We start from the raw sequence: 27679 nt of genomic DNA, 5'->3' as shown, positions 1-27679 counted from the left end.
CTGTGTGGCCACCAGGCCTTTGGTCTTGTAAGTCCAACCCACAGGGGTGGGGTGCGGTGGGGTGGGGTGGGGGCTATAGCCCGGACGAAAAGGCATGCGTGCTGCAGACCAGCTCCACCTGTTGAGGTCAATTAGTTTACAAGGGCTAGAGGCTGCGGCTTCCCTCCAGGTAGGGATGGGTAGGGATGGGTAGGGATGGACTGCAAGCAAGCACGCCCTCTCCAGACCAGAGCCTGCCCGGGAGGAACCCCGGCAGCTAAGAGCAAGCAGCTGCAGCAGCTGCAACAGCTGCCGGGGCTGGCGCACCCCGGCCCGTCGAAGGGCGAGGGGACCGCATGGCAGTCACCCCCGCACTGCACAAAAGGCAGCACCTATCTAGGAGGCGCTCGGGCCTGGCGCGGTCGGCGGAGCTCGGGGCGCAGGAGCGCGGGGGCGGGGGGTGGGGGGTGGGCGAGCTCCGCCTGCAGGGGGCCGGGGGCGCGCCCAGGTGCAGCGGGGGGAGGGGGTGGGAGGGGGTGGTGGTGGGAGGAGGAGGGCTCCGCCACGCGCCTAGGAAGAAAGCCTGACTCATGTCGTGTCGTGGCGGTGGCGGCGGGCTCCTGGGAACTGCAACTCGTGATGCTGTTGCTGCGGAGAAAAGCCTCATTACCCATTCCGCGGGCGGGCAAGGGCGGGGGGGGCGGACACCCACCCCCTCCCCGGGGCGCGCACTCCCGGGCCCCGCCCCGCCGAGCCTCGCCGCCCCGGCCCCGGCCCCGGCCCCGGCCGCGGCCAGCGTCTGCTCACGGAACAGCCGCCGCGAGCCCAGGGGGTTTGAAAGGGTCCGCGGGGCGCGGGCGGGGAGGGCCGAGCGGGGCCGGCGGGGCCGGGAGGGGAAGGCTTGAGCGACCCTGAGCTCGGGGCTCGGGGCGGCGAGGGGACGGCGGCCCCCGCTCCGCGCCGCCTCGGCCGGTGCACGGCGCCCGGGAGGCTCTTGCAGCGGCCGCCGCCGCAGGGGCTGCGGAGCCCCCGAGTCGGCCGGAGAAGGTGGGCATTTCTGGGCTTCCCCACCGCCCCCTCCCCTGGCGTCCCCCACCCCACCCCACCCCACCCCACCCCCACCCACCCACCCTCACCCCCACCTCCCCTGCCCCGCACCCCACGTGAAGGCGGACTAGAGAGGGGGGCGTGAGACTAGAGGGGAAAGTGGATGGCGGAGGACTGAAGGGGCCCCCGCCTCTCGGGCCGCCCTGTTCACCCTCGTCCATCCTCCCTTCCCGAAGCTCGCCCTCGAAGGCAGGAGCGGCCGGCGCCTTCTGCTGAGAAGGAGGAGGAGGAGGAGGAGGAGGAGGAGGACCCGCGCCGGGCGGAGCGTCAGGTCCCGTTTTCCTCCCCGGCGTCGCGAATACAAAGATTACGGTGCAGAAGAAGGAAATTGCACTCGCCTCCTCCGCCCCCCCGGCCCCCGACACAATGCACCAGCCGCCCGAGTCCACCGCCGCGGCGGCCGCGGCCGCTGCAGACATCGGCGCTAGGAAGATGGCGCACCCGGCGATGCTCCCTCGAAGGGGCAGCGGCGGCGGCGGCGGCGGCGGCGGCGCCTCTGCGCTCGGCGCGGCAGGTACCGGCGTCGGTACTAGTGTCACATCTTCCGAGGATCTTCCGCCTCCGTCGCTGCTCCAGCCGCCTCCCCCCGCCGCATCCTCCACGTCGGGGCCGCAGCCTCCGCCTCCACAAAGCCTGAACCTCCTCTCGCAGGCTCCGCTGCAGGCGCAGCCCCTCGCGCCGGGCGGAACTCAGATGAAAAAGAAAAGTGGCTTCCAGATAACCAGCGTCACCCCGGCTCAGATCTCGGCCAGCATCAGCTCCAACAACAGCATCGCCGAGGACACGGAGAGCTACGACGACCTGGACGAGTCCCACACGGAGGATCTGTCCTCCTCCGAGATCCTCGATGTGTCACTTTCCAGGGCGACCGACCTGGGGGAGCCCGAGCGCAGCTCCTCGGAAGAGACTCTCAATAACTTCCAGGAAGCCGAGACGCCCGGGGCAGTGTCTCCCAACCAGCCCCACCTCCCGCAGCCCCATCTGCCTCACCTTCCCCCCCAGAACGTTGTGATCAATGGGAACGCTCATCCTCACCACCTCCATCACCACCATCACCTTCATCACGGGCACCACCTCCACCACGGGCACCACCATCCATCCCATGCCGGCGTGGCCAGCCCACCCCTTCCCGGAGGGCCACCCTCAAGTCCGGTATCCAGAAAACTCTCTGCCCCTGGAAGCTCCGACAGCGTCGCACCAGCTGCACCGACTTCTGCTGTCTCATCGGGAGGCTCACCTGCATCCGTAATGACTAATATCCGAGCTCCAAGTACTACCGGCAGTATAGGTATAAGTTCTGTTGGTGGCACTACTACGGTGAATAATGTTAACATCACTGCTGTGGGTACTTTTAATCCTAGCGTGACAAGCAGCATGCTTAGTAATGCCAGTATAAACGCAAGCAATATTCCTAGTGCTGCTAGTGCGAGTGTCGGGCCTGGAGTTGGCAGCGGTGTGAATGTGAATATCTTGAGTGGCATGGGCAATGGTTCTGTTTCTTCCTCCGCTGTTGTTAACAGCGCCCCTAATGCAGCTGCAGGGATGACTGTGGGATCAGTTTCCAGTCAGCAGCAGCCACCGACAGTTAACACGTCGAGGTTCAGAGTTGTGAAGTTAGATTCTAGTTCTGAACCTTTTAAGAAAGGTAGATGGACCTGCACCGAGTTCTATGAGAAAGAAAACGCCGCACCTGCTGCGGAAGGTGTGGCGATGAATAAAGTGGTGGAAACTGTAAAGCAAAACCCAGAAGTGACTTCTGAGAGGGAGAGCACTAGTGGGAGTTCAGTGAGCAGTAGTGTCAGCACACTGAGTCACTACACGGAGAGTGTGGGAAGTGGAGAGATGGGAGCCCCTACTGTGGTGGTGCAGCAGCAGCAGCAGCAGCAGCCAACCCTTCAAGGTATGGCTCTTCAACAGATGGATTTCAGTAGCTCTGGTCCTCAGAGTATTTCAGCAGTCAGTCTACCACAGAGTATTTCTCAGTCGCAGATCACACAAGTACAGTTGCAGTCGCAAGAACTGAGCTATCAAAAGCCAGGTCTTCAGCCGGTCCCTCTGCAAGCCACTCTCAGTACCGCGACGGGTATCCAGCCATCACCTGTGAATGTGGTTGGTGTAACTTCAGCTTTAGGTCAGCAGCCTTCCATTTCCAGTTTGGCTCAACCCCAACTGCCATATTCTCAGCCGGCTCCTCCAGTGCAAGCTCCCCTTCCAGGGGCACCACCCCAACAGTTACAGTACGGACAACAGCAACCGACTGTATCTGCACAGATGGTCCCAGGCCATGGTAAACCGGTGACTCAGAATCCTACTTCAGAGTATGTGCAGCCGCAGCCGCAGCCGCCGCCGCCGATGCTCCAGACAGCGGTGTCCGTGTCCTCGGGACAGCCCAGTGCTGCGGCCGTGGGAGCAGGAACGACCGTGATGCCTACGGCCCAGCCACAGAGTATCCAGCTGCCAGTGCAGCCCACCGCAATCCAAGCACAACCTGCAGGGGCCTCTGGCCAGCCTGTTGGCCAGGCTCAGACGGCAGGATCTGTGGTACCTACTGGCGGTCAAATCGCAAATATTGGTCAACAGGCAAACATAGCTACTGCAGTGCAGCAGCCCTCTACCCAAGTCACACCTTCAGTTATTCAGCAAGGTGCTCCTCCGTCTTCACAGATAGTTTCACCTGCTCAAACCGCGATTATTCATCAGGGAGTTCAAACTAGTGCTTCGAGCCTTCCTCAACAATTGGTCCTTGCACCCCAAAGTACCTTGTTAACTGTGCCTCCCCAGCCACAAGGAGTAGAATCAGTAGCTCAAGTTTCGCAGCAGTTGCCTGCAGTTAGCCCTTTGCCCTCTGCTAGTAGTGTTTCTGTTACAAATCAGGTTAGTTCAGCTGGTCCTTCTGGAATGCCTTCTGCCCCAACAAACTTGGTTCCACCACAGAATATAGCACAAACCCCTGCCACTCAAAATGGTAATTTGGTTCAGAGTGTTAGTCAACCTCCCTTGATAGCAACTAATATAAATCTGCCTCTGGCACAACAGATCCCACTAAGTTCTACTCAGTTCTCTGCACAATCATTAGCTCAGGCAATTGGAAGCCAAATTGAAGATGCCAGGCGCCCAGCGGAACCCTCCTTAGTTGGCTTACCTCAGACTATCAGTGGTGACAGTGGGGGAATGTCAGCAGTTTCAGATGGGAGTAGCAGCAGCCTAGCAGCCTCTGCTTCTCTTTTCCCGTTGAAGGTGCTACCGCTGACGACACCCCTGGTGGATGGCGAGGATGAGAGGTAAGATTATGCCATGTTTCTGCAGACATTCAACAGATTCAGAGTAGTGAATCTATTGAGTAGCTTTGTACATGCACAGAATTTGTCGAGAGCATGACCTCTTTTTTCATTTTTGTGTGTGAAAATCGTTTTCGTGGTAAGTTTCCTAGAGCAAGAGTGTCACGGAATGGTTTCAGAGTGGAGATAGCAGGTGGGTGTAAGTATGCAAACTATTTGACAATAGTTATTGAGTATTAAGTATAGGTCTGAGGGCACCAGGTGTTTTTTTTGTTACTTAGGCTTTTTAAAGGGATTTCTTACAGAAGATTTTTGCTAACCTATATAATAGTTCATCCATTCCTTTGAATTACTAAAATCCTTATGATCATCTCTGGGGGCTGGAGGGGGGTTGCTGTGGTTCCCACGAATGTTTCTCCTTTTCACTTCTACTGTGTTTGATCTTAATCTGCAAAAGATAATGTTACCTGCTTTTCCTAGTCAGACCTTATAGGAAAGATGACCTAGTCTGGGTTATTATATAGGTTACCCTTATACTGTAATTGACCAACTTTTGTACACTTATTTAATGGTCATTTTATCTGAACCGAAGAGGAATGGGAATCCTAAAAAGTATGTCATGGGGGAGGGAGGCTTACACTGTCAAAATAACCAGATTTATCTTTGATAGTGGTAGTCTGTACATTTTATTTTCCCTTTTGTATAGTGGATCAAGGTGGTAGCCATTTTAAAGAATAGGGAAAGTCTTGAAGGGTTGGATTTATAGGGGCATGGAAATAAGACTTTGTTCTCCTGTTAATCTATTCCACCTGTTCCCTTCTTTGCCAAAAAAATACATAAGGCCAAAAAAAAAAAAAACCAAAACACTATTAAACCAGTGTTTTCATGATTGAATTGGAAATAATGCTCTAACCATGCCACTGAATCAAATTGTGTCCTTTAAGCTGACTGATTAGAAAGTTGTGAAATCTCTAAGGATTCTACATGGCTTTAAACAAAGTTGATTTTTAAAGGAATGTTCTTGTCACAGATTTGCCGGTCTGTGACTAACCTTGATCAAAATAGTATCATAGGGAGTTAATGACCAAGGCTATTTATTTTAGCCATGCAACTCGGAATAAGCTCTAAAGACATTTAATTATTTTAGTATTAGTTGGAGATTTTTGTGATGGAACTTTCATCAAACCAATTGGAAATTTATATCCTAAATGTGTCTTTGTGGTTTTCACTTTGGAAAAATTGAGAGTATTTCAAAAGAATTGCAGTTTTTAGAAAAAGAGAACAAAGGCCAAACGTTCCAGTGAGGTTTTCACGATACATATATTTTTTTTAATTACTTAAGAGATGTTAGTTAAAAGTATGGTTAATTGATATAATTTAAAATCTTGTTTTTCAGGATTTTTATAATTTTTTCAGGAGTCATATAATTAAAACCTCGTTACCTAACCAAATGAATTCCGTATCACGTATACAGAGTTTACTTAAGAGGACCTCTTCTAGGATGTGGTTTCCTTAAGAGTCCTAATATAATTACTGATAAAACTCTGTTTCATAGGTCAATATTCACACCTGTAATTACTAATATTCACTATAATTTTAAGTAATTATTTACCCCAAATATTAATGTTTTCTAAATCTAGAGTGTGTGATTGAGTGAAGCCCCTGAAAATCAGGTATTATGTGGATACTGAATCCAGCAAGATAAAAGACAGATGAAATACACAAATGAAAACCACACATTTTGAATTGAAACCTGCCATGATTTTTGTTAATTACCATTTGTGGTCTCCTGGTTGACTTTCTCCTTTTCTTCCCCTGGTGGTAGGGCATGATAGAGCTTTCCACAACTTGCTTTTCCAGACAATTAAAGTCAGATGTTGCCACTTAGAAGTAGGTTTTTAATTGTAGGGATAGATGGCAGTTTAAGGTATTTAGCACAAAATTAATTTTTCCATACAGTAACTGAGAGGAAGATTAATTAGGGGCGAATTATGTAGAAAGATTTGGAAATAAAGGAACAAGAAGTATGATTGAATATTGGTGTGAAGTAACTTGAGTTGACTCTACCTGTTTTGAATTTACTACGTATTTGAACCTTTGTTAGTTAACATCAAAGTCATCAAAACCAGGAAAGTTTTGTTTCATAGGTATCCTTTACTGAAAAATCAAAATGTGTCACCCCTAAAATACCTGTAAAAGTCAATAAGGGGAAACATGTATATTATTTTTTTCATGGTGTTTCACTGCAAATTATTTCTTTTATCCCCAAAGTTTAGAGAAATGTTTCATTTAAACTTGCCCTTGGATGGGAGTTTAAGAATATCTACGAGAGGAAAAAAGTGATAATGATTATAAAAAAAATTCTTACCTTTTCTTCCCATGATAACGTCTGTGTCACTTGCATCTTCTGAGGTTTGCTCACCAATTTCTCTCTTCAAGAGGTAGAAGGGGGGCGGTACATTATAATTTCAATATTATGACTTAGAAACCGTGTTAGCAATGAAACTTTTTTTGGTGGTGAGGCAAATGAAAGATGGTTATTCTTTAGGTTTCTTTTGAAATAATACTCTTAAGGCTTTAAAACTTAAAATGCTTATTAGGTATGTGGAACATGCTTTCAGTCGATCATTGGGCAAGACCATAAATTAGAAACATGGGTCAGGCGTTAAGATAATAATGTATCTTGTTTTTTAAAATTCACTCTCATTGAAAAAGTATTAATGTCTTATTTTATCCTTTTACATGAACTTACCTTTATAAAACAGGGAAAATATAGGCATTTCACACTGATCTGTGGTCTTCTGTGTTTTCCAACTGTTAGTACAGCCTTTTATGTAAAATTGGTCATACTTCTATTCATCCCGTTAAGACTCAGCTCAGATGTTATCTCTAAAGCATTCCCTTTACCCAGAACATGTTGTTTCCTTAGCACTTTTTGGTATTCCTCTATTTAACACACTGCACTCATTCAATTATAATTATGTTTACCTGTCTTCCTCACAAGACTCTGAGCTCCTTAAGGGCAAGAACTAAATATTTTTTGAACAAATTAAGGAGGTGACCTTTCTCTCTCTCTCTTTTTTTTTTTTTTTCCTGTCACTATTTAAAATTTATATTGTTTCTCATCTTAAGCACAGCTATTAGAGATTCAGGGTCATACAGTATATGCAATAAATTGAAAAGAATAAAGACACTTGCTTTTTTGCACTTCTTTCACCTCATCATTATTTGAGGTGAATTGATATCTGTCTTCTGAATACAAATGCCTGTTATGTAGTGGGCCCTCAAATTTTGTTGAAGAGGAAGGAAAGTCTTATCTATGAAATAGGAGTAGTACTCATTTTTGCCTACTGAGGATGGTAGCATTAGATAAAATGTTTTAACTATAGAATACTAAGCTACAGGCTTTACTTTTTATTTAGGTTGTACCTGCACAGTTTAAAGAGTAAAAAAGTTTACATGATTATCAAAACAAACAAAAGCTTCCTGTCCCCTTCCTTTTCCATTTTTTCCTTTCCCAAAAGCAGTCACTTACCTCTTTTCAGTAATCCTTGTCCTGTTTACATGCTTGTATTGTTACTGGATATGCAACATGGCTTTGATGGGTAGGAGCATGGACTCTGGAATTAGACTGTAGGTTTGAATCTTCTCTGTCAACTGTTTTATGTAACATTGGGCTACTTAACCTCTCTCTATGCCTCATTTTGCTCATGTAAAAAAAAAAAAGTGGGGGTACCTATGTCAATAGGGTTGTCATAGGAAATGAATTTGGGAAAGCCTTTAGAACTGTATCTAACCCACATGCCCAGTATAGTGTGTGTTAAATAAAATACTCTCTGCTTTTGTTTTGCTTTTATTAACTTCCTGGATAGAAAATGAAGATTTAATTTTGTTATCCGCTACTCCACTAATCTCCCTTACCTCATGGCACCCTTTCTTCTTAATGGTTAAGATTTCAGCATTCTTGTAAAATAACACTTTTCGTGTGCTGTACAATGTACCACACTTGCCTGCCTCCCTCCACCACACCCCAGCTATCTAGTACATGTAGAATGTATAGTATATATATTTCTATATATTACTTAGCATATAGAAATGTTAGTAGGTACCCACCCCCACCCCCCCGCCCCAGGTTTTCATCTGTTTCCTCCGAATTGGCTTTATGCCCATTTTTGCTTTGCCTTATGGGACAGAGCCTTTCCTCAGATGTCTGGTAATTCTTGGTCATCTGCTTGCACGTTAGACTAAAGAGCTTATCTTGTGTGACTTGTTGACTGTTAGCTTTACCATAGGGTGCTCTGGCTGAAGTTCAGTGTCTCTGCCCCACCCTGTGGCTTAGTTTTTGCTGTAATTATCACTAATTCACCTTTTTCATTGAATGTCCCTTGAGATGTTCAGACATACCAGGTATTGTTATCAATTTTATCTTCCTGAGGCAGTGTCTCATGTCCCTCTGACCTCCATTCTGGACTGAGTGTCTTCTAGACTTGGTACACCATCATTATTGTGGGATTCCCTTCACTTTCTCCTGGGGTTGGCTTTCCATTTTGCAGTGATCCATGTCATGTTCATTCTTGATTTACTTGATGTTTTAAAATCGTTTTAGGAGTGCCTAGCTGGTTCAATTCATAGAGCATGTGACACTTGATCTCAGGATCATGAATTTGAGCCCCATGTTGGGGTGAGATTATTTAAAAAAAAAAAAAAAAGGAAAAGAAAAAATTCTAAGGGGTGCCTGGCTGGCTCAGTCTGTAGAGCATGCAACTCGTGATCTCAGGGTTGTGAGTTTGAGCCTCATGTTGGATGTAGAGATTTCTTTACAATCTTTAAAAAAAAAAATGGTTTTAGTTTACCCTGACACTTGTTTGATTATTTGGTTAGGTTAAGAATACTACATGGAAAGTTGTAATGTTTTATAATTTTACTCCATTGCTTTCTAGCTTCCATATTGCTTTTCAGAAGTCTGGGTAGTTCTCATTTCTCAAATATTGTGTGTTTTAATTTTTTTCTCTGACCTTTTTACTCCTCTCTTCCCCTCTCTCTCTTTAATTCTCTGAAAGCTTTTATGATTGTATCTATTTCCAGGGTTTGGAAATTTTATAGTAATGGGTCCTTCTGTAGGTCTCTTTTCATCCATCTTGTTGAGTACTTGGTGTGCCCTTTTAATATGGAACCATCTTTTAAAAATTTTTTTAAATTAAAAAAAAATTTTTTTTTTTTAAATTCATGAGACACACACACACACACACACACACACACACACACACACACACACACACACCCACAGAGGCAGAGACACAGGCAGAGGGAGAAGCAGACTCCATGCAGGGAGCCCGACGTGGGATTCGATCCCGGATCTCCATGATCATGTCCTGGGCTGAAGGTGGCACTAAACCGCTGAGCCACCTGGGCTGCCCTTGGAACCATCTTTTAATTCTTGGGATTTTTTTTTTTTTTTTTTTTTTGAATGAGGTCTTGGTTATAATTTCCCATTTTCTGTTTTTTTTTTTTTTTTTTTTCCCTTAAATTCTTATTGGGGTTATGGATCTTCTTGACTTTTTTCTAATTTTCTTGTATTTTACTATTTTCCATCTCCTTTTCTATTTGCTCCATTTTTATTGAGTTTTCATGTATTATCATATATTTAATTTCCCAAATCTTTTATTTTTTGGTCCTTGCTCCTTCTAAACAGTATCCTGCTATAGAAACAATAGTACATTCTCTTATATGAATATATAAACATTATTATTTTTAAAAAATATTTCTTCTTGTGTGATCAGTGTCCCCTAGGTTTGTTTTCTTAGTTTGTATTTGCTTTGGTCTTTATCCTTCACATTCTGTAGCCTTGGATGGTTGGTGGTTGTGTGTGAATAGGGGAGTAAAATGCTAATTAGAAATTCTCAGTGAGCCTTGTTAGTTTTACTGTATGGTAACTAGACTGGGCTGTTTGGTTAGAGGACTTTTAATGTCAGTGTCTTCATGTCTTGTCTTTGAGGTGGTTAGATCCCCTATAGAAGTCTCTTTCTTGCTTGAGATGAAGGTTGTGGGGGATAGGGAAGTTGGGTAAATGGTCTTGGGGGAATCTGAGTATCCCTATATATATTTCTTCACTCAGGCATCCTGTTTTCAGTATATCTTCCTGCCTATGGCTATACTTGATTTTCTCAGTCTTGGGGTATTGTGTTTTATATTCTTCAGACAATATATTTTCAGTTTTTTGTTGGCTTTGGGGAGGGGTGGTTGGGATCAGTGGTGCTGGTTACTTCTTAAAAAGACATTTACACGATCTTCCTTTATTTTATCGCCCTCTCTCCCCCATATCCCACTTTGGATGTATGTGGTCCTGCCAATTGCTGAGTCTTTTGGGGATTTTACAGTTTAAATTGGGTTTGTTCTTGGCTTTCTCCACTGTTTGCTAAAGATTTGATTTTCTAGTGTTTGCTAAGTCATTTGTCACTCAACCATCTGCTTTCTAGTTTCTGAATTTTTGTAGCTATTGTCTTTTCACCCATTCTCTTCATTTTTTGTGAGCTTATGTCGTTATATCTTAAAAATTCATTTTTTTCTGGTAATCTTAGTGGGGTTTTTAGAAAAGGAGTATGAAATGTGTTTACTATCATTATATACCTGTCTTAACTATAGAATATTGCCCTATTGAATATGAAGAATGATGCAAATTTTAATAAAGTCATTGCTCCAAGATTTGATCTGTAATGACAACATAAATTTTAAAAGTGGAATTGCTTGGCTTATATCCATTAGAAATAAGAATAGTACGTAAGTCAGTATTTCAGTTCACAGATGTGATTAGAAATGTTAGAATTAGATCCAGTTAATATTTATCATCACATTAAACCAACTCAACAACCCTGGGTTAAGTTTTTTCTATTTTACTGGCGACTAAACTGAAGCTTAGTTTATTAGAGAGATGGAGTTGCCTCTGGTTACATGTATTGTAGTAAAACAGCTAATATTTAAAGCCATTTTTCCAATTAAGTCTTTTGGTATTTTTGCTAATAAAGCCAACAAGAGGTAAGACCCATAAATAATATTAGAGTGGCTGAAAACCTGAAAAGAAGGCAGACTCCTTTGATTTGTGTATTTGTGCAAATAACAGAATTACTGTGGAACATACCAATGTTTACCTGTAGGCCCTTGATGAGAAAAAAGTGGTTAAAGTCATCACGTTGATGTACCTTGAATGCAGTAGGTTTTTTCCTTTAGAAAGTTGTATGAAAAAAATTTTTTTTTTCAGGAAAACTGTTTTTACTTCCTAATAATTTAAATTCAGTCTTTGTAGCTTTGGCTTCAGAATTGTAGGACAAGTAGATTTTGGTTCTTGCTTAGAAAGTTGAATTTAAAAGTATGAAACTGGGATCCCTGGGTGGCGCAGCGGTTTGGCGCCTGCCTTTGGCCCAGGGCGCGATCCTGGAGACCCGGGATCGAATCCCACGTCGGGCTCCCGGTGCATGGAGCCTGCTTCTCCCTCTGCCTATGTCTCTGCCTCTCTCTCTCTCTCTCTCTCTCTCTATCATAAATAAATAAAAATTAAAAAAAATTAAAAAAAATAAAAGTACAAAACTATGCAAAGCATGACCTGTTCTGGTGCTGCAGTATTAGAAGCGTGCTGCAATGTTGGAACTCTGGTGGTTGGTTTTTGCCATGTCACTGTATTGTTACCATTGAATATGTCATGGTAAGAATATGCTTTAACGGCTCATTAAAAGGAATTACATGTCTACATTATTTTAAAGAACTCTTTATAATTAGTTTTAGATTCTAGGTTGACTTTTTTTTTTTTCCTAGCTTCACATATATTCACATATCCTTCCACCATTTCTTCCTTACCAGTCAGTTTGACCCGGAAATCTTATTTGACTTTTTAGCATTGTTGGGCCTAGTTGACCTTTGTTTTTTCTCTTTCTTGAAACACTCTCTTTTGCTTTCAGTGATCCCTTTTAGTTCCTTCCCACCTTTCTGGCCCCTTTTTTCAATCTTTCTTAGATTCACTTACTCTGTCAGACTCAGTGTTGGAGTTTCTTCAAGTTTCTGGTTCCTCTTCTCACTTACTGCCTTTTCCATCTGCTCTGTGGCTTTAGATGCAGTCTATGCTCTCAGTTTCTGAACGCGCACCATTAGCCCACCCTTCTCTTAGCTTTAGGGTGACCCTGTTATCTGCCTTTGTAAGACATCTCCACTTGCATTCTGATAGTCCCAACAGAGCATGAACTTATCTCTTCATTACCTAATCTCTAACATCTCTCTTTTGTTCATCTTCATTTTAATAATTATTTCTTACTAGTTCTTCACTTTAGAAACCCGAGGGCCATGCCTGGTAACTCTCTTTTCCTCACCCTATGCATCTTGACCATAACCTTCAAAATATACCTTAATTCATCTGCCCCACCACCACCATTGCTACAACTCTTGTCTAAACATATTTACCTCTTAAAGTACTGCAGTAGCTTCCTCACTAGCCTCTTGCATACATTCTTGGGTTTCTCTATTATTATATCTTGTAGTCAGAATGATATTCTTAAAATAAAAATCTGTTTAGATCACATACTTGCCCAACACCCTTAAAAGCCTTCCTATTACTTTGAAAGTAATTACTTTTTTGCTTTTGCTCACCTCTGGCATCATATTATGCCACTCCCCCCCCCCCCCCCCCCCCCCCCACTTTTCTGCGTTCCAGCTGCCTTCTTTCAGTTCAAGTTGCCATCTATCCTTACTTCTTCCTTAAGGGTAAGTACACAGTACACACTGTTCCTTCAGCCTGAACATCCGGTGTTCACCTGCTTTCCATTCCTTCTCAAAGTTTACCTGTCACATTTTTAAAAAAAATTTATTTCAGTTCCAGTATAATTAATATATCATATTAGTTTCAGGTCTGCAGTATAGTGATTCAACAATTCTATACACTGCTACTTGGTGCTCCTCACAAGTGTATTAACCATCACTTTTTGATAGACCCTTCTCTGACCTAGCAAACGAAACTCAGGTTCTTTGTTAATGCTGTTCTTTTTAATGTTTATTTCAGTTTGTAATTTTTTTTTTTTTTTTTGTGAGTGATTATCTGATGGTTTTAAGTTTCATGGACTGGGATGTTTGGCATGCTATTACATATCCAAAGTATATTTCAATGCTTAACAGATAGCTTGGAAAAATCTACGTAGTGAGTAAATGAGGGAAAGTGGCAAAAAGATAACTTTTTTTTTTTTAAATCACTACTGTGGTATATTTGGAAGGTAAATAAGTTCTGTATAGATGACCATGTAATATCACTGTTTCTTCCTCTAATAGAGGTGAACCAGAATTGATTGATTACTTTATGCTGTGTTTATGAGCCAAAAAAGCAATCTCAGTCGTTGGTTTTAAGAAGCATTTTGTTTTATGTTTGTGCTTATTTTGTATTTACCTATTTTTATGCCAATAAAAGTTCTTCAACTTGAATAAGACCAAAAAACCCCTATTTACTTCTAAATTAGGATATCAGTATTCTTTCTCAACTTTGAATTCGTTCATCTACTCAACATATAATGTGAATCTGAAGCAGTATTCAAGTATTGGAAGTCCTTTGGTGCAGTTTTAGCTGTTGAAAATATAAACATTTAACTTGTAAAAATGTCATTTGTATTGAGAGTTTTCTTTATTAGACAGTTTAGTAAATAATGAGTTAATTACCTGTTTAAAATTCCAAACTGATCTATTTTATTTATAGTTATTATGGTTATTTGTTATTAACAGGTAAGTTATGGATTATGTAAAGGGGAATGAGAAAGGTTTGGCAATGATCAGAATTAGCAATAAATTGATTATGGGTATTAATGGGGGTAAAAAAGTGTTAAGAGATGAGGTCTTTACTTTTGAGGTTGGGGTAATTAAAAACAGACGGGGAAAATGTAGAATCTAATGTTGTAGTACAGTGATCATCAGTTGTGAGAGAAACCTATCAGTATTTAATCTGGTTGGCTGGCTTAAAACCATATTTATGTTGATTGGGGAGAAGATTTACTATGGTTGATTTTTATTAAGAATTAACTTTAGATCACGGTGTGTATGGATCTATCATGGTATGGATGGTATTGCCCTTCCTCATCCATGAAGCCGTAAAAGGTTACTCTGAGCTTCATGTGGTTAAGACAGATGAGATAACATCTTGTTTTTCCAGGCTTCCTAGATTATTTTTGTAATATCAGCTCACCACTCAAGTTGGGGAACTTCTGATACCTTGGGTACATGCCTGAGTAAGTTGTAGTTGGATTGATTATAAAATTGCTCATTGTGATGAGACTTCATTTTCTCCCAGCTTATCTAGTTATCTAATTTATTTGGTATGAAGCTTTCCTTGTGTATCTTCACATGGTAATAAACAGCATATTGACTAGTTAGGAATGTTTTGAAGGTATAAACATGTAATTTAGATAATATCTAGCAGTAAATTTTTGTTATAATGTGGCTATGGTACATTTTTATTGGTAATAGTAGTGAAACCTTATTCTTGTATGACTGTTGTTTTTTTTTTTTTATTTTATTAATTTATTTGAGAGAGAGAGAGAGAGCATGAGATAGGGGAGGGTCAGAGGGAAGCAGACTCCCCTCAATCCTGGAACTCTGGGATTGGGACCTGAGCTGAAGGCAGACACTTTAACGGACTGAGCCGCCCAGGCATCCCTGGGGGGTTGTTTTTAACAAAGTATTTTGAAATAGATTATATCCCCTTGAGTCCTAGCAGTCTTAAATTTGATAGGATGCTTTTGTTCAGTTTTCACAGAGGAAGAAAGAGTCCGATATATATATATATATATATTCAGTCATTGATTAAATATTGAGTTACTACTATGTGTTAGGTACTGTCTTTAGCTTGTTTGTAGACTCTATAGCAATTTAGCAGTAAGAGTAGTAGTTGTGAGAGCTGAATATTACAGTACTTAGGTGCAGGATTGTTCTAAGCACTTTACATATATCAGCTTATTTAATTCTCAGAACAATCTTATATGAGTTGTAAGTAGCATTATTATCCCCATATTGCAGGTGAGGAAATTGAGGCATAGAATGGTTAACTTAAAAGATGAAGTAACTTATTCAGAGGTCACATAGCTAGTAAGTGGGAGCTAGGATTTAAATCCAGGCAGTCTGGATTTCAGAGTTTGTACTCTGAATAACCCTTGCACACTGTTGGGCTCTGTAGCATATGATCAGACCTGAGCTATTCTGACAGCAGTATTGAAAGCTGTTTTCGCAGTCAGATTTCCTATATTGAAAGGCACTGGGAACTGCAAATATCTCTTGTCCTGTTCTATCCTCATCTTATTTTGATCTTGGAGGTTTGAGTGGGAATGCTACTCTTATTCTTATACTCAACAATATAAGCCTTGTGAGAAGAAGGACCTTATCCATCTAGTTTACCTGCGTATTCTCACTGCATGCAACAGTGCCTGGCTCGTACTATGTTTTGAAATATTTGTCGAACGAGTGAATTCAGACATGTGGCAGAAAACCCCCATAAACATCCAGAATGGAGATATCATGCCAATACTCTGGCACCCTGTTACCATTACGTTCACAGCCATTCTGACATACAGAAGGAAGTTTCAGATCTTCCCACATATATTACTGTACCTGTTACATTAAATTCTTTCTCTTTATTGAGTAGGTACTAGGTGTACATTATTCCATAGTAATGGTGTAGGCAAAGATGTGATCAAACATGGTTCTTGTCCTTAGGGAGTGTATATGACATGCATATGGTGAAATGATATGACAACATAAGAGCTAAATAACAGTTTTAAATGACATGAGGAAAAAAAATAAAAATAAATGACAGGATGTGAAATCAACAAATCATATTTGGAGCTGGGAATCTTGAGGTCTCATTCAACTCTTGGTTTATAGATGGAGGAACAATTTCAGAAAGGCTGAGTGAATTCTCAGTGCTACAAAATGTTCTCAGACTAACTGGAACGCGAGTCTCGAAAATGATGTAGGAAATTGCATTCAGAATTCACAGATGGGATAGAATGGACCTTTGGTAGGTCAGGGATGCAGTGTGTTTTGAATGGACCTTTTGAAAGTTTTTGGTTGAAGGAAAATGTTTCAGGCAAGAGAGTATTAATGAAAAGGGTAAGAAATAAGAAAAGCATTGAGGACATCAGTAAGGCAACAGTTGGATTTAATAGAGCAAGTTTGTTTTAGGAAGTGACTGAAGATTGAATTCCAGGAGTAATCTGGCGTTCAACACTTGTTGACTAAATCACATTCAAGGAAGATTGGTGTAAAACCAAGCTGTATTTGGATTGGAATGGGGGTATACTTGGAAGCAGGGAGGACCAGATAGGAAATTGTTTTTTGTTATTTTTTAATAAATGAAGGAAATTAAAGGGATAGTGATTTTCTTTGTAAAGTGATTCAGTATAGAAGCCCTTTGGTTAGCAGATTTCTCAGTTTATAAAAATACTGTATTCACTTTCCTATCCTCTTTTCCCTCAAAGCAATATATTTGTCTTCTCACTTTAAAAACAGACAAAAATAGCCTAGTTTCTAGGAAAGGCTATTATCTATAGTTGTAGTTTTAAAGGTATGTTAGATAAGTCATAACCTTGAGGTGGGATTTTCGGGAGTTGGTTTTCATGGGGTTCATCTGTGTCTAATCCAAAGCAGATGTGTCCCAAATATATTTAGTAGTGAAAAGAAATCTGAGTGTGAACTATTATTTTAGTATTGGTTCTTTACATTAGTGATCAGAGACCTTTCCCTGTTTACTTTTCATACATTCCATTGCTAGTCTCTTCCAGGCAGTGGAAAGAGGAGGAATTATTTCTTCCTATCCCCCTAAGCACTCATAAGTCTCTACCAAAAGGGAAATGGTATTGGTATATATAGTTATTTAAAATGTTAAAAGAGGACAGCCCTGGTGGCTCAGCGGTGCAGCCCAGCGTGTGATCCTGGAGACCCTGGAACCAGTCCCACATCAGGCTCCCTGCATGGAGCCTGCTTCTCCCTCTGCCTGTGTCTCTGCTTCTCTCTCTCCTCTCTGTGTATTCTCATGAATAAATAAATAAAATCTTTAAAAAAATAAAATGTTAAAAGAGCATGAATGCTGTCATTGACACTAAATCTAATTTGATTATTTTACTGACATTTAAGGTGCCCCCAAAGCAAGTTATTCCTTAATATGTTGGTGCCTTTTTTCACTTCATTTACCATTTAAAATTTTGAGAATATACCCATAAGTGTGTGTGGATATCTATACATAAAAGAATACAATTTTTAAAAGGACATTTTGAAATTCTTAGATTACAAAGTGTCCTATGTCTTTGAAAGAATATAACTTACTAAGTATTTGCACAGAGGTATTTCTATCCTTAAGGAGAGCCTACTTATTCAAGAATATCTCTACATGTAGATAATATAGATGTCTGTGTGTGTACACACACACCCAGGAAAAAGATAATAGGTAACAGGCTCCAAATATTGCTCTCCTACTATTTTTGTTCCTTTGCTTCAGTTGTTTTCACCTACTTATAATTTATTTTGTAGTGTTTATAGCTCCCTTTGTAGGCTGCTTGAAACATTTTAGGGACTGACTTGGGATAGAAGTGCAATAAATGGAAAAAGTATGACAAAGGTGGGATATGAGAGATATTAATAAAGCAGTATTGAGAGTCAGAAGGTAAAGATCATATGCTTTTGAAGAGGTAATGTTTGAGAGAAGTTATTTTAGTAGAGAAAACTTACACCAAGAAGGTTCAGGGTATAGGGAGGACTTATGGAAAAGAGCATAGGACATAGTCTAAGTTAATAGATGATGGTGTCTGTATATAGGAATATAGAAGATAAGGCTAACTTTGAAAAGCCTTAAAGGTAGGATTGAGAAGTCTGGACTTAATTGGACATGGAATGGAGGGCCGTTTTTAGTTTTTGTGCTGTGTAGTGGCATGGTCTCAGTGCTGGGTTTTAGGAAACTGCTGACTTTATTTGTGATGTCTAGTTGCTTCCTTCCCTAATGGGGTATGAGAAACTCAGTAATTCCTTTTTCTGTCAGTGGTGGAGATGGAGATATATTCTCTTCGTGGTTGCAATCAGAGATGATGGTTTGAATCAGTGACCTTGGCCTCATTAGGAAAGCTAAGAAGGCAAGGACCCAATCCACACATGGTAACACTCCACTAATCCAGAGTTGAATACTGGTAACTTAATCCTTTGGAATACATCTCTGGAATGTAAAGGCCTCCAAACTGCTTGAAATTGCTATCACAAAATAAAGCCATTTGGATACCCCCCCCCCCCCGCCCCCTCCCAACACCCTCCCCAGGGCTATTTTTGGTTCTTTTCTTTTTTAGACTTTTTAAGTCTTACGTTTGCTAGCTTTATCACCTTAAAGCAGATGAGGAAGCGGAAGGAAAAACGGGATTCTAAGGCAGGTAAGATGACATTGGGAAAGTAGTAGCTATAGCCTGACAGCAAAGGAGGAGTTAGAAATTTTAAGAATACCTCAAAGAAACAGGATATCGTATTGAATGATTCACCAGTTAAAAGTGGGATTATATGATAGATAATTTAACTCACCAGCATCCTTAGGAAGTTTTTGTTTATGTTTAGTATTAATTTTATTTGTTGTGTTTTATTGTGGTATTTTCAACAATGCCAAGGATTCTCTTTCTGTTCAGGAAAAACTCGTATTTAAAAAAAAAAACTTTTTAAAGGTGATTGCCATAAAACTAATATTAGCAAATTTATTTTAGAAAACTGCTGCTTTTAAGTTACTTTTTTTGCTTTTTTGTTTCTTCAAGTGTATTGCTATGGGTGCAAGGTGGTGTGAGGTGAATTGAGAAAATACTGATTTTGACCGTTATGCTGTCCTCTTCCTCTTTTTAGACTTTATTACTGTAATTATCTTTCCTTTGAGAGTCAAGCTTAGAGCCATCTCTTCTCTTCGGTTAATGCTCCCTGTTATTGTAGAATCTTGGAATAAAAAATTTGACTCCAAAGTTGTTTAGCTTCATTGTGTTTTTTTCTTTGGGAATCTACCAAATATTATTTACTATTCTCTGAAATGACAGGAGGATTTAATATGTTTAGACAACTGCTATATTTATTATTAGGAATCTTATTTTTGGGTTCCAGGGAAGAAGGAAGGGTAGATCCAAAATGGGGAAATGAGTTTAAATCTAAATTAGATATCTTAATAATGTCTCTTTCATTCTTTTTTTTTTTTTTTTTTTTGTCTCTTTCATTCTTGAATCCGACAACAATTAACCATGATAGTAAACCCTAATTCTTCTAGGAACAAGTATATTTAATGCTTATTGAAGGAACATAGTATTTGAATTATCGGCCTCTTTAGCTGTTTTTTGGTAAATTTATATAAGATTAATGATAAATTCGTTGGGAACCTGAGGATTGTATGAAAGATGATTCTAAAATTTCTTCTGTATTATAGGCTGATAGATTATTTAAATAAAATATTATCAAATTAAATAACTTGGTCACATAAAACTACTAAGTAATGGAGTATTCTGCTAGGTGATTTGATTCCAAAGCTTGTACTCTTAACCATTTTGGAGATTATCCTGGCCCACTGATGAGCATCAAAAGGTGACAGCTGACAGCTATAAAAAGCAGTCTTTAGCCTATGAAGATGGAGGCATTTGGCCCTGTAGATTGCATTGGTTTCTCATTAGAGAATTGTACAGTGACTGATGTTCCTAATCCTGTCAATCCTTAGTTATTTTCTCTTAATATTATTTTCCTCCTAATTAACTCTCTTAATTTTGAAAGCATTCTACACAAAATGATTAAACTTTCTCTGAAGAATAAACTTTTAATTTGGAGAATTTGCTTAAGTGGAATCCAATTTTTTAGACTAAATGAGTGTAGAGAAAGTTTTCTGATATGAACCTTTTCAGTAAGTCAAGTAGCCTTTCATTGGTCTCATTTAGTGAGCTTTTATAGTAAAGTGTTCATACTTAATATGTATATATATTTTAAGGCTTAACATGATCAAATTACATTGATACTTTGTAAAGTAGAAAACTCATTTTAATCAGTTGAATCATAATGGTACATTTTATAACTCAAATCTTTTAATTTTGAATGGTTATAGCTTATATTTGCATCTCCTGCTTATTACTGGAATAAGAAAGTGCTAGTTTATGTGAATACCCTGTAGTAAGTTGAAGAACAGGATTTACCTTGTCTTCTTGCTTATTATCTTAGAAGAGGGAGTTTATTATTATTATTTTTTAAAGAATTGCATTAGGTATTCTTTTAATTCAAAGTTTTTTACAGTAGAGGTTCTTATCTTCATTTTCATTATATTTTCCTTGATTTATAAACATTGAAACTCTAGAAAGAAGCAATTGGAATTTCTTAAAAAATTGTAGTTAATAATAAAGATCTTAATGGATCTAGTAAATTTATCATTTAATAGTAATATAGTATAAATCTTAATCACTTTTTCCATAATTTCACTCTCCACTAATGTGAAATAGCTAAAAGCTACTGAAAGCCAGTAATTTTCACATCTCATACAAGTTGATTGCATTTCTAGACATTTTACTTATTGATACACTTTTGACAGTCTAAATTTGCATTCTTCCCAATCCAGGTAGGCAATCATATTGAAGGGAGAATGTTTAAAAGTAGGATTGCCTTTTGTGAAATGGAAGGCCGAAAGACATGCTTCGGGTTTTTTCTTTTATTTAAAGGTTTAGTTTCTAGTTGTACTAAAATTTTTAGCTCATGAGGATCTAGCAGTATTTCATTAAATTTTCTTATTAAGAAATGAATCCAAAATGCAAAAGCAAAAGCTTTTTAACAAGTAGACACCTGGCCTAACAAAACCTGAGTTGTGCTGTATTTGAGCTTATTACTATGTGACCTAAATGCCATTTAGTGGTCTGAGTTAGAGTCTTAACACATGAGTAAGAGAGCAGAAACAGAGAAATAGGTATAGAAGGACCATTAAAGGCTACAGAAGGAAAAGAGGAGGATCTGGTGATGATTGATAATTATTAAACAGTTTTGTTGCCTACATCTCTATAGCTAGCAATATAAAATGTTATAGAAAAACTAGGCTAGTTTAAGCAGTTGTCTGTTAGCCTTTGAGGCTTTTTATAGCACTTCTAGTCTTTCCTGGTATTGTGATGATTTATTTACTTAAGAAATATTTGAATGTTATGTATGCTAGCACTGAACAAAGGTACTAAGGACACAAAGTCATGGTTTTGGTTTTCAAGAGTTTTGTCTAGTATTCTGAAGAAGCATCATAAGATCTTGATATAACTTCTGAATTCTCAAAATTAAGTTATATTATGCTTCGTTCTGTAAATGGTGTGCATGACAGCTTTTTGATTCAAATGAGTTGATTAACCAAGGCTATGGATTAAGAAGCATAGAGGACAAGGAGGTAGTGTTTAACGAGCATTAGCTTTGGCATCAGATCTGGTATCTAATCTTGTTTATGCCACCTTTTTATTGTGTGACCTTTGTAAATGTAAGCGTAAGCCCAATTTACTTACCTGTGAAGTGGGAGTAATAGTTACCCTTGCACTGTTGTTGGGAGGATTAGAAGGGATAAAGGATGTAATGCATCTAGCTCAGTTCTTAGTAGTTTTTGTGCACGGTAGCTGCTTTTATTATTGTGCAAGTAAAAATGATTCCTTTCAGAAGCACTGTAAATTAAAATTAAAAGCTTGTCTACGTAGTTGTAGACTTTCTACATACTATAGTTTTCTAAACCAGTGATTCTGCACCTTTGTGACATTTTTGGTATAGGCTTTCTTTCCTGGGGCTCCATAAAGGAATTAATCCCTATAGGAAGAAGAGTGACTAATCTCTCTCAGTCCTCCTAGGAATGGCATGTATCTTGTATCACCATTCTAGATGCATATAAAAAAGGGAATTTATTACTAATAATGGCATCAGAGATTAATTCTTCTGAGTCTTAGGCTGCTGGGACTGTATTACAACTATTTGAGAAGTGCTTAGAAATTCTTTTTTTTTTCTTTTTTTAAAACATTATTTATTCATAAGAGAGAGAGAGGGAGGAAGAGACACAGGCAGAGGGAGAGGCAGGCTCCATGCAGGGAGCCCCATGTAGGACTCAATCCTGGGACTCCAGGATCATGCCCTGGGCTGAAGGCAGGCACTAAAACTGCTGAGCCACACAGGGATCCCCCAGTGCTTAGAAATTCTTAAATTTACAAAAACAAAAGTTATTGCAAAGCATGCCTTCCTCTCTTTCTTAATAGGGTAGGGATTACTTACAGATAATATAGTGTCTTCTGGCATTTGTTAATATTTCCAAATAGAACTATTACCCTAATCAAGTGATTCTTAAACTTTTTCATTTAAAGGTTGTTTTAGATGGGCCTAGTGCCCTGAAGACCATCTGTTCCATACTCGGTACCATATGGGAACACTATCTCCTTCGAATGAATGGAATTAATCAATTTGTTTTTAATAAGATAATAGGTCAGTACCTGGTTTTTAGGTTTCAAAGATTCATTGAACTAGATTTTGAAATTTAGTATAAAAGTTTCAAAAGTAGTGTTTATGTATACCACTTCTTCAAGGAAAAAAAAAATTCTAGAGCCCAGGCATCTTGGGGAATGTTTTTTGTTATATACATCTTGGAGGTTAACCTTGCATTTTAATGTATTAGAGACTGAGAAATTCTGCAGAAGAGAGACAATTTTATTTATTAATCACTAACCTTACCAACCTTTTTGATCATCTAACATTCGTGAATGCCCTATAGAACTAGTGTTCTTTGTAACGCACTTGGGAAATGTTAATCCCCTTCATATTACATATGAGAAATGTTTTGGGCCATATAGTTAAGTAATGGTGGCAGACTTAACTGGATTTCTTCTGTACAATTATTATTCTACCCTCAACAGTTCCTTTCTTGCTATACCATCCTGTTTTTTCATAAATATTCGATTTATATTAGAAATAAAAGTAAAATTGTTGTCACGTGAGTATATATACCAAGTGAGCCATCTGGCTGAAGTTTAAGAACATATTTTGAGAACTACAGCACTGACATTTGCAGCTTCATTTAATTGGCCTTGTCATTGTAAATGGTTTACAGACCTTAGGGGGATAGACTTCCTATGAGTTAATATATTCCTGGGGGAAATCTATAAACAGGATAGAAAGAACTAGTTAACTCTGTAAACATTCAGAGATAGGGAGGCTAATCAGTTTGTTCTATGCTTTGATTACCATTAATGTAGAACTTTTTACTAACTTGTGTTTCTTATTTTTTAAAGTTTGATGTTATTAACAAAGGAGCCAACTGAACGTTCTCATCTCCCATTTATCCATTCTCTATGTTACGCTTATTTGAGAAATGGATTAAGAAAATAAAGGGATGTCAAATTCTGAGGACAAAAACTGAAATCTTTTGGGGACTAAAAGATTTATCAAAGGGGTGGAAAGAATGATTATCGGAGATGTTTCTGAAGATCTATTGGTAGATTAAGGAAGGAATGTTTGTCTCTTTTGGGAATGTCTTTGAAGGTAGACCACTGTAAAACTGGAATGTCAGAATTTTTAAAACTATTGTTTGCATTTAACAGTTTAAGAAATTTGACTCAAGTTTTGAGGGAAGAATGGAAAGAGAAGTACTATACTCTGGTATTCTGAATAAAATTTAAAGGAGTGATTTATTAAAACATGTGAAGGAATATACATGACTTATTTCTTAATGAGGGTATATCCATATGTAAAGTCTTGCTGAATTGAGAACTTTAGTAGTATTGGCACTTTCAAGGGTTTTAATCCAAGATTTGTTGTGACTTTTTCAAAATTGTATTGATAGCCTATACAATGCTAACTAAACGTCATGTATTTTTTTGTCAAAGTCGTATTTCTTAGATTATTAACTTGACATTGGTGATATTCTTTTCCCTTCATACCTTTTTGGCAGTATTTTCCTTTTCAAGACATGGATTAGAACTATACAATCTTATTCCCAAAATGTCTGGAAAGTAGAATCAGCTATGGAAGTGGTGAATGGTCAGTAAAATACCAGGATTAAGGTATTTTTCCAGGATTTATATTTAAATTGTTTTTTTTTTTTTTAATTTTATTTTATTTATGATAGTCACAGAGAGAGAGAGAGAGGCAGAGACACAGGCAGAGGGAGGAGAAGCAGGCTCCATGCACCGGGAGCCCGACATGGGATTCGATCCCGGGTCTCCAGGATCGTGCCCTGGGCCAAAGGCAGGCGCCAAACCGCTGCGCCACCCAGGGATCCCGCAGGATTTATATTTAATACAGCATATCAGGTTGGACATTTCTCATTTTTCTGTTGTGTAATCTCATTACTGCATAGAAATTATCTGATGAGTAGTTGATTAACACGTGCTGTCTTAATTTCCAATGGAAAGGTTTCCTTCTCTCTAAAACTTGTGGATGCTATTGACATTATGATGTTTTTTTTGTCACTGCAGCCTCAGTGTGCAGACAAGTTTAATAGAGTAGATTAAAGGCATTATTTGTAACTAGATATGTCTTTTAAAGAACCTGCCCCATTTTATTGATAAAGAATTGGAAGACACCCTGTTCTTATATGAAGTATTATATACAGTTTTATTGTTTCTATCATATTTACATTTATATAATTATATTTGATTTTTATTGGACTCAAATTGAGATGAGGAAGCAAATGACCTTTCTTTGATCTCATGTATATACATGTATATATATATACATACATCTATATACAAAATATATATATATAAAAGAATTTGAGTAAATATATTGCAAGCTATCCATAAATAACTTTTAAAATACACTGCAATTGAGGACAATTAAGACATCCATACAGAATATCTTATATTCTTTAACAAACCAAAGACTGTTCTCTGGGTAGTAGAATTGAGCTGTCAATCAGTAGAGAATAAAGTCTAATTTGTTACTGCCAGATTATTATTTTAATCATGCTCATCATAACAGAAATGATGACTTAAATTGTAGATACGATATTTAAATTACATTAAAATAATTAAAATCATTAAATTCTTTGAAATTTTTATGCACTTAAAAGACTATGCTATAGATTTGTTAGGCAAGTCAATAGATATGTAAACTAGAAATTCAAATGTAAAAAAATCTTTCTGCATCTTCTTTGTAGATACTTAAAAGGTAAGAGAGATTTCTGATTACCATTTCAATTTACTTTTAGATACAGGCTTTTCAGGTTCAATAGAAACATCTGTTTCTAGATTATTTATTTTGCTGATATGGAGTTTTGCTGCACTTTATTTCTAAGTTTTATTGCCTTGTCAAACTTTGATTGGTTGATAGAAATGACAAAGTAAATAACTATCAACTCATCTATGTTTAAATGAAATCGAAGGAAAGAATTTCAGAATTCTACTTAAAACACTAGCAGTTTGTCATATACTAATATTTGAAAAGAAAATATTTAATTGTTAATGAAAATAATATGACTTAGAAAAGTATAAAATTAGTTAGGATTCTGTATCCTGGGGACAAACTGGTTTTGAATTTCCTGCTCTACAGCTACTAGGTGTATGATCTTAGGTGAGTTACTTCATTACTTTGTGCCTTAGTTTCCTCATCAGTAAAATTGTGATCATTTTAATATTGTATATGTCAGAGTTATTTTGAAGATTGAATGAGGCAGTATATATAAAATGCATAATACATTACTTGCTATACACTAAGTTCAATAAATGTTAAAAAATGAAAAGGTCGGGCAGCCCCGGGTGGCTCAGTGGTTTAGCACCGCCTTCGGCCCAGGTGTGATCCTGGAGACCCAGGATTGAGTCCCACATCAGGCTCCCTGCAAGGAGCATGCCTCTCCCTCTGCCTGTGTCTCTGCCCCCCCCCCCCCCCCCCCCGCCCCTTCTGTCTCTCATGAATAAATAAATAAAAATCTAAAAAAAAAAAAAGGTCATTATTTTATTTGTAACTGATTTTTACAAGTGAATGTAAGTTATTTGGCTGGCTCATGGAGAACAGGATGTGACTTTCAGGATTGTGAGTTTGAGGCCCACGTTGAGTGTAGAGGATGACTTAAATAATTAGATTAAAAAAATAAATTATTTTGAAGCTTCATCATTTGATTTTTAGTAAAAAAAAAAAATGCAAGAGGGACACTGATGGCACTAAACTTCGTTTCCTATGGACATTTTTAAAGAAAAACTGAGCAGAATTTTTTATTCCTCCCATTTTTATAATGTAGCAGAAGTTTATACATGATAATTAACTTGGGACAGCTTTTGGTTTCTTATCTACCTATTCTATCATATGTTTACTGTAGTCTAAAGTTAATTTCTACAACTAGTTGTTTAACATAAACATACTTCAGTTTTTCTGTTTGTGGGTGAGGTTTTCTCTTGATTGAATATACTTCTAAATCAGAGTTCTCTGTATAGAGAACTATTTACCAAAGAAATTAAAAAACATCATCTGATTAATTTTCTGATATTTGTACAGAACATGACATAATGCTATTATTTCCATTAGGATTTGTTTTTAAAGAAAGATTGGTGTAAACTTTTCATATGAAAAATGTAGATTTATATTTCTTAGTGGACATTCCATGGATATGTCAAATATCGTACCTTATTCAGAACCTGTTTTATTTTTTAAGTTTATTTTAAGATAATTTTAGATTTACCAAAAAGTCGCAGATTTCATAAAATTCTCATATACTTTACCCAGTTTTCCTTCATGGTCTTATTTTATATAACCATAGAACAAACATAGAAATCAGGATTTACTACTAGCAAATCTGTAAACTTTATTTGAATTTTGACCATTGTCCATTCACTAAGTGACCTTTTTCTGGTCCAGGATCTAACCTAGGATCTCATACTCTTGCACTAATTATCATGTCTCCTTAGACTCCTCTAATCTGGGATGCTTCCTCATTTTCTCTTTGCCTTTCATGACTTTGACATTTTTGAAGAATACTAGCTAGTTAGAATGTCCCTCAACTTGTGTGACTGGTATTTCTCATGAACAGATTGGGATAATGCATTTTTGGCAAGGATACCACAGACATGATATGATGTCCTTAACATTAGTCAGTGCATTATATCAGGAGGTATGTGGTATTGATTTGTTCTGTTACTGGTGACATTATCTTGATCATTTGGTTAAAGATAGATCTGCCAAGTTTCTATACTCTTAAAATTATTCTTTTTTCCCCTTTTGTGAATAGCAACTGTTTTATGGAGAGATATTTTGTGACATAAATATCTTGTTTTTCATCATATTTTCAATTTCTCATATTCTATATTCTCATCATAATTTCCATTAATTTTAGC

The 27679-nt window shown here is 38.8% G+C and overlaps 1 protein-coding gene across 7 annotated transcripts in view; it reads left to right on the top strand.

Moving 5' to 3' along the window:
• The first annotated feature begins 884 nt into the window (after positions 1-884).
• TSC22D1 (TSC22 domain family member 1) overlaps positions 885-27679 on the top strand; it is a 131805-nt gene continuing 105010 nt past the window's right edge. For all 7 annotated transcript variants that reach the window (XR_005984071.1, XR_005984072.1, XM_041731189.1 and 4 more), the window contains exons 1-2: positions 885-1026; positions 1263-4367. Coding sequence is in view for 5 of the 7 variants with exons in the window: in XM_041731189.1 (XP_041587123.1) it covers positions 1453-4367 (2915 nt within the window). In the remaining 2 variants the exon portion in view is untranslated. The remainder of the gene's footprint in view (positions 1027-1262; positions 4368-27679) is intronic.

Source organism: Vulpes lagopus, chromosome 16 (genome assembly GCF_018345385.1).
Source record: "Vulpes lagopus strain Blue_001 chromosome 16, ASM1834538v1, whole genome shotgun sequence".
In the NCBI taxonomy this organism is placed as follows: Eukaryota; Metazoa; Chordata; class Mammalia; order Carnivora; family Canidae; genus Vulpes; species Vulpes lagopus.
The sequence above is the reverse complement of the archived record's forward strand: the minus strand, read 5'-3'. Positions and strand labels throughout refer to the sequence as shown.